Genomic DNA, 13550 nt, shown 5'->3' with positions numbered 1-13550 from the left:
AGTGCTTATTTTCACATCCAATGACAGCAGTTGTGCTAGTAGGGTGAAGCTTTGGAGGTCTCAAATTGCTTGTCTCAGAAAGCCTCTTGGTATGTACCCTAGTTATGCTTCCTGTTCTGGTGTACCTGTTGTGGCCCACCAAACTGGCAGAAGATTTGGACAGTGAGGAGGTTGGGGAGGAACATGGGCCAGTCCTGGAGTTGGGGGAAGGCTCTGATGAGTGGAGGCAGAGATGGGGCCAGGGCCGTCTAACAGTTATCAGCTGCCTTTGGAGTCAGACATCAGTGAGGCAGAAGAACAGCTAGAGCCTGTTCCCAGTGTGCACATGTGCAGAGTTGGCAGAAGAAGGGAATAGCTGAGGAACAAGGGCCGACTTGGAAGTAAAGCCACAGGTGGATGGTGAATGGCTCCTCCACTAGAAAATAAAAGAGAAGCAAAAGTGGAGTGGGGCTTTGCAGGAGACAATTAGTTCATTCCGGCATGCTTGCCAAGAATTGCGGCATCTGGCCACGCTCCATGCCTGATAAAGGGTCTATAATTGGGAACTATCTTGAAAGACTGTTGCCTAGGACTTTGTTGGAGAGGAAATTCATTGTAAATTAAATAAAGGGTTTATCAGGACGAGGACTTGGCTTTGTGCTATTGGGAAAGCATAGGTCAGAACAGTACCTGCTTGGTAGTTTACACTGTGGCTGCTTATATTCCAATAGAATGCCTTTATTGTACTTGGCATCCTATCCCAGAAATAGGGCTCCCATAGCCCTGGCGTCTTCTGCTTGAGGAGCTTTATGTCGTGTCCCTGGGGAAATCAATGCTCATCCTCCTTTGTCAGGAGAATGATCAATCTCACCAGAGAAGAGACAGAGAACGAAACTTTATTTAAAAAAAAAAAACAAAAGGGAGGGGAAGAGAAATATAAATAACTGTTTTTAACTGAAGTTGTTTTAGAGAAAGGGATACGGGACGATTCAAATTCCCCAGCAATATCTTAGAAGAACCTCCAATAGAAAACATGCAGAAAAAAATTAAAGCTCTTAGCAGATTCTGAGGAAAAGGGACAAAAGTTACTAGAATTCAGTATGGTACCCATTTCCTCAAAGCTGGCAAATGAAATGAATAAATGTAGCGACTGCCACCAGAGAGAATATGCATTAAATTTTAAACCCATCAAACACATTCAATTATTATAAAATAATACCATTTTAAAGTAGTATGATGCCATCTATTGACTATTTTGGAGTCAAAGTTTGATTCCAAAATGTAGGAGGATTTGCACAATATTGTTTTGAAAGTGTTTTTTTTTACCCTAATGCACACAGTTCAAGCCCTTCGTTCATACTATTTACAAAGTCTTTCAGGAGAATCTGTTACATATAATGTTGAAACACTTTTGACTTTAAATAATATGAATATTGTTACATTTTAGGTTTAAGATCTCATTAAGTTTCTGATGATACTCCATCATTTCATCTGATATCCTTTTACACGTTATGGTCAAGAGAAAAAGATTTCCCATCAATATTCAAATCTCAAATTATATAAAGCATTGTCTTCCCATTCTGTACAAAGATCATATTTATCTATTCTATAACATGTTTAAAATCTGAGATCAAAGAATGGAAGAAAAAGAATTAGGATTCATAAATTGCCTCCCTTTTTCCAAATATTAAATTAAATATTATTACCCTTATTAGATATTTAAATAAGGATATTGTAATGGCAGATATGATTTTTAAAACATTTAGGTGGAATAGTGTAGTTCAAATTGATCTGAAGTCCAATTTTCTTCAACCTAGCATTTTCCTGCAAATGTAGGGTCTGCTTTTTAGATTAATGAACACCATTGCATGTGATCAAATGCCGGTCCAATGGGATGATATTAATGTCTGTATTGTGTCTTGCTACTTTCGCTTTGGTGTTCCATGTGGGTATTTGCCATCAATGTTGAAAAGGTAGGCAGTGCAAGCAACAGTCTGGAGTACTGCTTGTAAAATGTGGCCATACCATGGTAGGTGCAATGCTCCAAACATATGTTGAGTTTTGAACAATAGAAATACTTTTAATTTTAAGGATCAAAGCAGTATTTTAGATCTAGTATATGTAAGACTCTGAAATGCTTTTGTTTTATAGCATAGGATTTTCCCAATCCTGATTTTAAAGTAAAATTTTATATTAATTAAATAGAAGGAATTATTTTGCCATGAATAGAGTAAAAGCAAAGAATAGAAAAGTAACAGAATTTTAGGAAGAAGTGATACTTACATTGTGTAGGATATCTACCAAGCAATAATAAAAAATAATTGTTGCTATGACATACTTTTTAAATCTTTCAACCATAATTTTCTTTAACTGATGCCAATCTTTTGCAATAATTGCTCAATAATATCTCAATCCACCTAGATCCATGATGGCGAACCTATGGCACACATGCTCGAAGTGAAAAAAAAACAAAGCCATTTCCCCCAGCACGTGAGAGCTCGCCTGGAAGAGCCCCACTGCGCATGCGTGCCGCTGCCGCCCGATAGCTGATTGTCAGGTATCTGGTATGCATGCACGTGGGGGTGGTGCATGGTGCACAGGAGACATGTGTGCATGTGCAGAGACATGCAGCTCATGCTGGGGGTTGTGTGCACATGTGCAGGGTGGGGTGGCAGCACGCATTGCCTGGGTGCCGGCACATGAGTGTGAGCGCACGAGCACGTGTGCAATTATTGGCACGGGAGCCAAAAAAGGTTTGCCACCACTGACCTAGATAAATATACATAGTATAGTAGCTTCTTAAACCTGGTTTTGTAGCTATCAACATTGATTCACATAATAAATGATTAAAATTACTAATTTATTTATTTACAGGTAGTCCTGTACTTACAACAGTTCACTTAGTGACCATTCAAAGTTACAGTGGCACTGAAAAAAGTGACTTATGACCATTTTTCACACTTATCACTGTTGCAGCATCCCCATGGCCATGTGATTTACATTTGGATGCTTGACAACTGACTCACATTTATGACGGTTGCAGTGTCTCGGCATCATGTGATCCCCTTTTGTGACCTTTCTGACAAGCAAAGTCGATGGGAAAGCAGGCTCACTTAACAACCCTATGAGTAATTTAACAAACTGATTCAGTTAACAAATATGGCAAGGAAAGTTGTAAAATGGGGCAAAAGTCACTTGACAAATTTCTCACATAGCAACATAAATTTGGGGCAGAATTGTGGTCGTAAGTTGAGGACTACCTGTATTTGCCTGCTTTTTATTTGTTAGATCTATATCGTTTTTCCATTCCGGGGACTCAAAGCAATTTCACATGGAATTCTATTTTATACAAGCAGTAACACTTTGATGTGGATTAAGTAAACAGAGGGTGATTGGTGCCAGCTTGCTGATGTACAAGTATTCAGTTCAAATTGTAATTAAATTATATCATTAGTAGGATCTCAAATAATCATTTCAGCTACAAATAAGTTTAATCCATAAGTTCTATTTTTATACTGTTCTTGGACATGGACCTTCCTCCCAATACTTTGATAGAGAGATTGAACTAAACTGTAAAAAAAAAGGAAAGTGAGGTATTGTATGATTCCACTGATGATGCTAAAGATTTCTCTGGAGAAAATAAAAGAAGCTGGGTTTTTTTTTTAAGCTTTAAGATAATCTTGCTATAAAACCAGTTTTTGCCCAGTGGGTCTACATATTTATGTCCCAGATTTTTTTTATTGGCATCATTTTGTCTCAGCAAGAATTCTATGGATGTTTCTAAACTTTGCAAGGCCTCTAGATGGCGACTTTTATATGATGCTTCTCTGGAAGATGAAAGGCTTGGAATTGTACCTACTATTGTGGCAGGGAATTCTACCTTGGTGAACTGCTATTGGAGCTAGATGGCAGCAAAGGTAAAAATAACTAAACGAAATTTAATATTGAATATTTTAATATTTTGTATCTTAGTTTTTATGTTTGTAAGCCACCCAGAGTCAAATGACAGTGAGATTAGCGGCATGTAAATTTAATATTTTTTTCTGCCATTTTAGTGGTGCTACTGTAAATTTTAGCAGTTTAGATCTGGTATTTGGTTTTATTTCACAACAAAACACTTATCTTTATGCAGTAGAAAACTCCTTATCTGTAATTTATCAGGAGACTGGTAGCATCTTTTCTGCCTAATTTTATTAAAAGTTATATGGTTTTGTGAGCTACAGTTTCACTTTATCAATTAAATGGAGTGGCTGTATCACTTGTAACTGAACATTAAAGTAAATTGTGTAGAGTAGAAATGTGGAAGAGGAAGGAAGGAGAGAATCCTTCTTTCCTATAATTAATTAAGGGAATACCTAATTAATTAATTAAAAACTGTGGTAAGAAAGGTCGTAAAAATGGGGCAAAACTCACAACTGTCTCGCTTAGCAGCATACATTTTGGGGCTCAGTTGTGGCCGTAAGTCAAGGATTGTATAAGTTAACCTTCCTTGACACAACCGAAGCTTCCCAAATAATTAAAACCCTGCAGTACAGAGAAGGCGGGGCCAACCACTAGGGGATGCTACTCCACCACGGACAGCACTGAATGGTAAAATAATGAACGTTCACCGCAGCCTATGAACCGCGCTTTGGTTTCCAGAGGTAGCCAATGAAAAGCAAGCAGGTTAAGCCCTTATCTAGCCAATCGGCTCTTTTTCTCCGGAGGGGATGTGGGAAGTATAAGCTCTACCTTTTCCTTTCCGCCGTCATTAATCTCATCCCTGCAATAGCGGAGTTTGGTTGAGTCAGGCGATGCTTCGGTGCCTTTAACGATGCAACGCGGAGCTTCCTCCGGGCCGGGTGGACCTGTATTGTGACGCGGGTTGAGTGTTGCAACGTTCTAGATTCTAGAAATTGGCCCTTAACGAGCAAGGAAGGAGGAGTTTTCGGTTCGTGGTGGCGGCTACGCTGGGGTTCTGGGAGCCCCGTCTCCTGCTTCCACCGGCCCCTCTGCCAGCCCTACAAACTTTCAGCCATGCTGACCAAAGGATGAATTTGGGGGATCACGACCTGCTGTCTGCGCGGGAGCAGTTATTCCACGAGAGGGTCCGCGAGTGTATTGTGAGTACGCTGGTTGTTAACCATAACGCAAATTGGGGTTTCCTCCGCTCCCCCCGCCGCCACCCTGGTTTCTTCCTTATGACTAGAATTTTAGCCTCGTTATTCCCAGTCATCAGAGACCAACACCTTTGAAAAAGGGGAAAGATTTGTATATTTCTCCCCCCAACTTAACGAAGACAAAAATATATATAAATCGACTAGATTAGCTATGGGGGATGATGGTTTTGTCAAGGAGACAGGAAGTGCTAAGGAATTTAGTGCTTAAGAGCAGTAAATGCCATCGGCCCTCTTGATTGGTAAAATTTGCATTCTTCTGTGTTCTTTAATCCAAGGTAATTGAAGAGGAATTAGGGGGGGAAAAACAAGCCGTAGTTGAGAATGAACTGGAGTTGCTTGCTGTATGTTTACAGCCAATCTGTATGTTTACAACTTGGTGCCTTTCAGATACAATTATTTTGGACTGCACACATTGGCTATGTTTATGCATTAAATCATGGTTGCCAAACCCAAAAAGTCGTATCACTAATACCATGTGAATCAGGTCCTCATGTTCCGCCTTTGTTTTTTGGCTAAGTTTGTAGTGTGAATATTAACCTTGGTTTAATGTTTAGCGTTAAGTTTCCTGCTAGGTGCCAATTTGCGGAAACCTTTTTTAAAATGTCCATTTCTATTGTTCAGTCTTTCTTCAACAACTTGGCAATAAGTTCATTGCTAGTAATGAAAAGAGTAATAAAAAGATATGATTATGTGGCTCTTTTCAGCTCCATTGCACAAACTGTCTCTCTTTAAAATGTTATTTTCCCCGTTTCATACTGTTTTCATTTGGAAGGAAGGCAGCCACAGCCAGTTTGGTCTAGTGGCGAAGATACCAGGCTAGAAAGCAGGAGACCTTGCGTTCTAGTCCTGCTTTAGGCATGAAAACTGGCTGGATGACTTTGGGCCAGTCACGCTCTCTCAGCCCAATTCACCTCACAGGGTTGTTGTGGGGAAAATAGGAAGAGAAAGATGTGTTGGAAATGTTTGCCCCTTGAGTTATTTGTAAAACTAATAAAGATGGTCCTTGACTTACAACAGTTTGCTTAGTGATACAGAGGCAGAAGTTACAGGGGCACTGAAAAAAGTGACTTACAGCCATTTTTCACACTTATAACCATTGCAGCATCCCCATGGTCACATGATTTATATTCGGATGCTTGACAACTGACTCACATTTATGACGGTTGCAGCGTCCCAGGGTCATGTGATCAACTTTTGCAGCATTCTGACAAGCGAAGTCAATGGGAAAGCCAGATTCACTTAACAACCATGTTTAACAACTGCAGTGATTCACTTAATAAATGTGGCAAGAAAACTCATAAAATCGGGCAAAATTCATTTAACAAATTTCTCACTTAGCAACATAAATTGTTGGGCTCAGTTGTGGTTGTAAGTTGAGGTCTATCTGCAAGAAATATATAAGAAATATATAATTCCTTATGGAATGTCCAGCTTTGCCAATCTGCAGTTGCCATGCAACCTGAATGCAGGTGGATTTCTTGCCCAATAAATGTGGATGGAATGCAGGTTTATATATAGGTACAGGATATTATCAGATATATGTTAATGAGTGTGTTTAAAACTAATGATTAATATCACCTACAAAGTAAAGTCATTTCTGTCTACCAATTTCCCACACAGAAGTCCACAAGTAATCCCCTTTCATTGAGATTACATGTACTGATAAAGGAGAATATTTGTAGTTCGTGGTTGAAATAAGGGATCCTTGGTACTCTCTAAACTTGGTTGTTTTCTTGCAAATATTTCATTACCCAAACTAGGTAACTTCATCAGTGCTTATATGTGCACCTGAGAATGAAATGTTCTAGAGGACTCTGGAATGTTCCATCCCTCCTCTGGGCCACACAGCCTTAGCCCCTACAGGAAGTGGGTGGTCTGGAAGTTTTCAGAAATGAATTATCTGGAGTGGATGTAATTTGGATTCCTGAGGCTGGTTTCAGGAACTGGGCCATATCTAAAATGCCACAAACCCCTTTTGGCTCAACGGATTAACTTCCAGACAACAAACAGAGCATTTCCAAAATGGCAGAATCAGCCCAGTCCTTAGGAATGGGAGAGCAGGACGCATTGCACATCTCCACCTCTCTCTTTCTGGCGGAAGCGTTTTAAAAATAAGAGAGGAAAATAAGATAGAGAGGGGTCGAGGGAAAGATAGGGCTGGGAAAGAGAGAAACCTTACTTAGAATCTGGAAAAATGAAATTCTGGGGGCAAGCAACCCCTCCATTCCTCCCACTCTTCAGTGGCAATTTAGTGAAATCATTTTTATCAGCAGCAATGAAGTATATGAAGTAATAAATATGTTAAGAAAATTAATAATGATTGGACTCAAGTGCAGAAGCCTTGGAGGTTAAGAAAGATTTTGGGGCTGGGACTTTTGGGCTTTAGATTTTTAAAAAGTAAATACAATATTTTTGTGTCTTCCAAATGCATGAGACGCTTCATTAAAATGTACACAAATCTAGTGAGACTTTTGCCTTGGGGAGCTCCCTGTTCTGTTTTATATTTGCAATTCTGTTAGATGTGAGGAGCTGTGCATACCGGTATTATTTTGAAAGTGCACCTGGCAGTTTAATTCTGCTTGCTTCATAAATGTCATTCAAAATTAAAAAATTGCAATGCCCAGAGAGTTGAAATAAGTAATTATGAAGTTTTGAATGACAATAAATTCAAATGTTTAGGTACCTGTTGTCAGGTGGTTCCCAAAAAGCAGAAAAGCTCTGACTTACATGTATATTAATGTGACTTATTAAAGTCATGCATTGCTTCATTTCAGGCTATGTTGATTCTACACATACTGCATAGTAAATGGCTTTCTAGAGAAAACAGCAGCTTAATCTTTGTGCCTGCTAAATTTGAGTTTCTGGGCCACTTAGTGGGGATTATTGCTATTCTGTTAAAATAATGATGAGCTGAACAAAGGCAAGTTTTTTCTTGCCTGCTTTTGCCAATTACGGTATGTGATACTTCCTCTACTACTCACTTAGCTGTTTACTTACAAAGCACATTATGTTTCCATACACCATCCTGTGTTTAACTTCCATGAAAACCTGAGTGTAGAATTTTGACTTAGGGTGTTGTGAGAATCCAGCCAATTGTGGTTTATTAAGCAATTGATTGAGTTTATTGTTATTTCTCCCCTCTGGATCCAATGTCATGTTTATGGACCAGAGCATTCACTGGTACGTGCAAATAACTCAAAAGTCCATGCAGTTAAGTTAGATTTCAGAGAGAGATCTGTTGCATCTTTATTTGTAGGTCCAAAGCAACCATTTTTTCTGTCCAAAGCAACCATTCTCAAAGCTCAGCATAATCTAAACAGGTTGTGAGAACCTTGTCAACTTTGAATGGGAGGAGAGGAAGGGGGGAATTGGCTTTCCCAGCGTGGCTTTGTGTGCCAAAGGTTAGTCCAGAGTTCCATCTCTGTAGTCAACACATTAGCTTAGCAGGCAATATATAGTACTTAGAGTCATGCAAGATATTTAGTCCACGGTGCCCAGTTGGCATGCATAATGAGTTTTCTGGGTATTATGTTAACCTCGGAGAAATTTAAATCACTGTCATATATGACATGGGAGCATTGAGAATTTAAGAACAGAAATTCCCCTCTTGATCAAGTTCCACCTGGTCCAGTATCTGTTTTTTCAAGATCAAGTACTGTAAATGATTCTGAGAATCACATATGATTCTGTGGTGTCTGTCACTTCCCCAGTTGTTGCCATTTCGCCCAGCAATGTTACTCAGTACTACCCTTCTGATCCTGGAACTGTTTACTATCCTGACTAATGAAATTTATAGATTAATATTCCATGCATATCTAGTTTCTGAAAATTATGTTCTTTGGTAGCTATTATCTGACTTGTGGAAATTAATTCCATCAATAACGTGTACTTCTGAATTATCTTCCAGCTGACTTCATTGGTCCTGAGATCATTTGTTTTGGAAAGAAAAGATAAACTTTTAGAAATAATCCATCATGTAACCTTTTATTGGCTAGGTTGATGCCCTGTGCTAAGTAATGATTTCTTTTATGTTTAGCTTGTTTTAAAGGGCACAACTGACTAGTCATAGTTTGAAAAGGCACATTAAGCTGTAGATTAAAGTTTATAAACTGAAGGGACTAAATTTAGACACTCTACTAAAACCAAAAACGACATAACCCACAAACAGAAATGGCTTATTTCGATGTGTGCATCTTGCCATCTTTGTCATATAAACTAAAAAATCTGCAGAGATGTATGCTTTTTGCAATAGGGGAAAATGTAGCAATTTGTAGATGATTTTGGTGAAACTGAGCATCTAGAACTGAATACCATGGCTAACAACTTTCAAGATCTGACTATTACTAGATAGGAACTTTTTATTTTAATCAAGAAACATATTCACTACTGCTAACTTTAAACACATTACCTTTCTTAAGACTCCTGTTCTTTTTGGAGGCTGTTCGTAGCAGATAGCATCTTTTACAAAAATAATTAAAATAATCTACAGCATATGCAGACCAGCATATAGCCCATAACAAAAATGTTTAATGTTTTACATATAATATTAAATTTAATTCTTTAAACCAGACATTAACTGGCAATAGAGATTTTTTTTAGCTAACATCACCAGAAAATTGGCAGAGTAAGTTGTTGCAATCATTTGAGTGTCAAATATGTTCTAATTTGTAAACTTTATGTTCCTTTTTTTAATTGTCCCTCTTTGCTAAGAAATCATACAGACCGATAGATACACTATTATTTGAGGTTTGTACATGGTTGACGTATACTATTTTATTCATGCTGATTATTACAAAGTATTATTCTACCATGATAACCCCGCAGTCTGCTGAGTAAGGGTTCTTCTTATATTAGTTTTGGTACTAAAGTTGATTGTGACAGATATGCTGATAGAGTCATTCATTCCAAAGAAAGTCTGGTAACTGAATTGCAAAAAATATTCCCGTTTTGAAAGAATGCAGAGTTAAGCTCGGAAGTCCAACTGCAGTATTATAATGAATTTAGACTGTAAAAGCATATGTTGCTAGGTTCATCTCCATCTTGCCCACAGGCATAATATTTAATCTGATTGACTAAAACCACGTGAAAGTGAATTTAAGGTCTGCAGCATAGCTAGTGGCTCAGTCCATATCATAACTTTGTCCTCCAGGTGTGTTAGATTACAGCTCCCACCAACACCGATCAGCATTGCTATTAAGTGTTAAGGTAGGAATTAATAAAAAAAATACAACATTGTAGTCTATTTGAAGGAATAGCACCATTGGTGAATCCTCCTCTCAATCATCTGAGATGGGCTTGGACTCTGTATGTCAGGGGTCCCCAAACTTGGCAACTTGAAGACTTGTGGACTTCAACTCCCAGAATTCTGGGAATTGAAGCCCACAAGTCTTAAAGTTGCCAGGAGTGGAGACCTCTGCTATTAATGTTCTGAAATTCACTGTGCAGTTCTGCAGTTCCAAGTATTTGAAAGCTGTTCTGACACTCATCTGACCTCTGGTGTTAGTATAGTCTCACTGTACTAACATTCAAAAGAGATTGAATGTATTTACATGTCATGGTAGACAAGTTGTTTTATTCTTGAATAAACCATGTTGGTTGGATTTAGACAAGTTATTAAGCCAAAGCTAATCAACTCATTATTGCTTAATACTGGAATAGAATTAAAATATTTTTAGTCTACTTTGGTCTAGGAGTTAAAGTGCTGACTTGGGAACCATGAGAATGTGAGTTCTAGTCCTGCCTTAGGCATGAAACCCACTGGGTGACTTTGGGCCAGTCATTCTTTCCCAGCCCAACCCCCCCTCACAGGGTTGTTGTTGTTGTTGTGAGGAAAATAGGAGGAGGAAGGAGAGTTATGTATCTTCAACGAGTTAGTTATAAAAATAAAGATGAGATAAACATCTAATAAATGTAAGCAAATAAATAAATGCTCTGTCTGTTGTTGCTTCCAAGGGAATAATACCCATGGAGTTTGTATGCAGGAATAATTTTGGATACAGCCTGTTTTGTGATCTAGGGACCGATAGATGCTGTATATATGAACAAACAAAGTTGCTTATAATGGAAGTCTTTGAAAAGAGCAGAAACGTGTAGAAAAAAACTTATTATCCATTAAATGCACTCGCCAACAAGTGCTTTGAAAGCCAAAATCTTATCTCTGAAAGAAAGGAAAGAACTTTGTTATCGTCTCTTCCATGCCAGGGAGATTCCATGATGCTTGTTTATTGTCTGGCTATATTCTCCATCCTTCCATGTTCTAATTTTCAGTTAATTGGAAGTGCCATGCTGGGAGGCTTTATTCAGCTGGGCCTTGCTCTAGATTTCAGGGCAACAAGCCTACTTTCTCATGCCAGCTTGTTCTAATTTCACAGCACAAACGAACGAGACTAACAGATGGGGATTTGCACGAGGAAACCTGATCTAAACAATGAAGGTAGCATGCTGTAAATGTCTTCGCAAATCATAATTTGTGGTGCAGAAACCGATTTGCAAATTGATGCAACTGCTGCAGAATTGGGGGAATATTCTGGCTATCCAGAAATGAGATAAAACACTTGAAGCTTTATGTCTATTGCTGCCTTTTTTCAGGTCCAAGCCCATAGACATCACAGTGAAAACCAAGTCCAGTCCTTGATTTGCTTACACCTAATGGACAGAATCTTGCCAGACTAAATAAAGCTATAACCTCCTTACTTACTAGACATATCTTGAGAGAATCTAGAGTGTGATTGCCTTGAAACTGTTCCTCCTTTCCCCATCCAGTTTGGGATTGCACAATCTCTTAAATTGGGCTTTTATATGGAATGTGTTGCCTCTGCCTTGGGAAGCCTTAGTGCTCATGCCAGGATTCCTCCCCCCACCCCTTCTCCAACGGCACATTTATTTTTTATTTATTTATTTTATTTGGTTTGTCAATCGCTTACGAGATAACAGGTATAAGTAAAAACATAGTTATGAATACATGGATACATATAAGAAAAATAAACAATAGGACAGGGACATTAGGCACGTTGGTGCGCTTATGCACGCCCCCTACAGGCCTCTTAGGAAGGGGGTGAGGTCAATAGTAGAAAGTCTAAGGTTAAAGTTTTTGGGGTTTAGGGAAGAAACCACATGGTCAGGTAGAGTGTTCCAGACATTGACCACTCTGTTGCTGAAGTCGTATTTCCTGCAATCAAGTTTGGTGCAATTAACTTTGGGTTTGTATCTATTGTTTGCTCTTGTATTGTTATGGTTGAAGCTGTTCATTGACAGGTAGGACATTGCAGTGAATTACAATTACATTCCATCACAGTTTTGAGCACTTGAATTATGTGTTCTTGGTAAGGATTGGGGAATAGTCATTTTGCAACTCAATCCATATATTGGAGCAGCATGAGGAAGAGATACCAAAGGTACTTTGTTTGCATTTATTTTTGCAAAACTCAGTCCCTTCATGTGAGCCTTGAAGCGTGTCTTGGAAGCGAGCTACATCTGCAGCATTTAAATCCACTTGAATTTTTGAAAATGTTTTTGCCTATGGAAAACTTCGCTCCTGATTCCTTGCCTGGAAAAAAATGCACTCTGGTGCAGAATGTTTTTCTCAACCTTCAAAGTGCTTCCCTCTCCCCCTCTTTCATCTGTGTTCCTTCTCTGGGCAAATAATCCTATATTCTCTTCTGAGCAAATATCACTCAAGGTCCAAGTTCTGTTTAAGTGGAATCTTGGAACTGGGGTTCACTCAAGGGAACAGCGAGACAAATTGGTTGCTGGACTCTGTTTTCTGTCCGCTGAAACCATGAGGCAGTTGTTATCTGCTTCCTCCCCAATCTAAATTGGCCCCATTCCCAAAAGAAATTCCTTGCCTCAGCAGAAGACAACGTGGAACACTAACTCTGGACTTTCCGTGTCTGATTCTTTCCTTCTGCTTACGTAAGATTTGTACCTGCCATAATCTCTGTTTTTGCAAGGAGAACTGGAAACTGGGTAGCAGGGTGGCTAGGTATGCCAGGCACAAGGATCAGGCTCCTGCTGCTGCGGGATTCTAGTGGTGTCAGTTTGGGAAGAGGCTGGCATTGCCATCTTCTCCTGGGCCCTGGGTTATCATAGGCTACAGGTAAGGCCCCCTCCTTCAAAAGAACTGCCCAGTTGGTTTAGCAGCCTGAAGTATAGAGTAGGGCGTGAACCTTATTTCTGTTTACATATCACATAAGTTGTGTTTAACTATCCATTCTGAATACAGTTTATTTATATACCGTATATACTCACATATAAACCTATTTGCACATAAGCCAACCCTCAAATGTTTACCAAAATGCCATGAAAAATGCACACCTGCAGATAAATCGACATGCATTGAAGTGTTTCCTTATCCATGAATGGGCTTATATTCAAGCGTATATGGAAATAGGGATGCTTTGAAAAATAATTCCC

The 13550-nt window shown here is 39.0% G+C and overlaps 1 protein-coding gene across 1 annotated transcript in view; it reads left to right on the top strand.

The window, feature by feature from the left end:
- The first annotated feature begins 4681 nt into the window (after positions 1-4681).
- The window catches only part of LMBR1L (limb development membrane protein 1 like), a 35550-nt gene continuing 26681 nt past the window's right edge, over positions 4682-13550 (top strand). The window contains exon 1 of the mRNA XM_026711116.2: positions 4682-5081. Within this exon, the coding sequence (XP_026566901.1) occupies positions 5010-5081 (72 nt within the window). The 5' untranslated portion in view covers positions 4682-5009. The remainder of the gene's footprint in view (positions 5082-13550) is intronic.

The sequence above is a fragment of the Pseudonaja textilis genome, chromosome 2 (genome assembly GCF_049901715.1).
Source record: "Pseudonaja textilis isolate UNSWEBS1 chromosome 2, rPseTex1.2, whole genome shotgun sequence".
In the NCBI taxonomy this organism is placed as follows: Eukaryota; Metazoa; Chordata; class Lepidosauria; order Squamata; family Elapidae; genus Pseudonaja; species Pseudonaja textilis.
The sequence above is the reverse complement of the archived record's forward strand: the minus strand, read 5'-3'. Positions and strand labels throughout refer to the sequence as shown.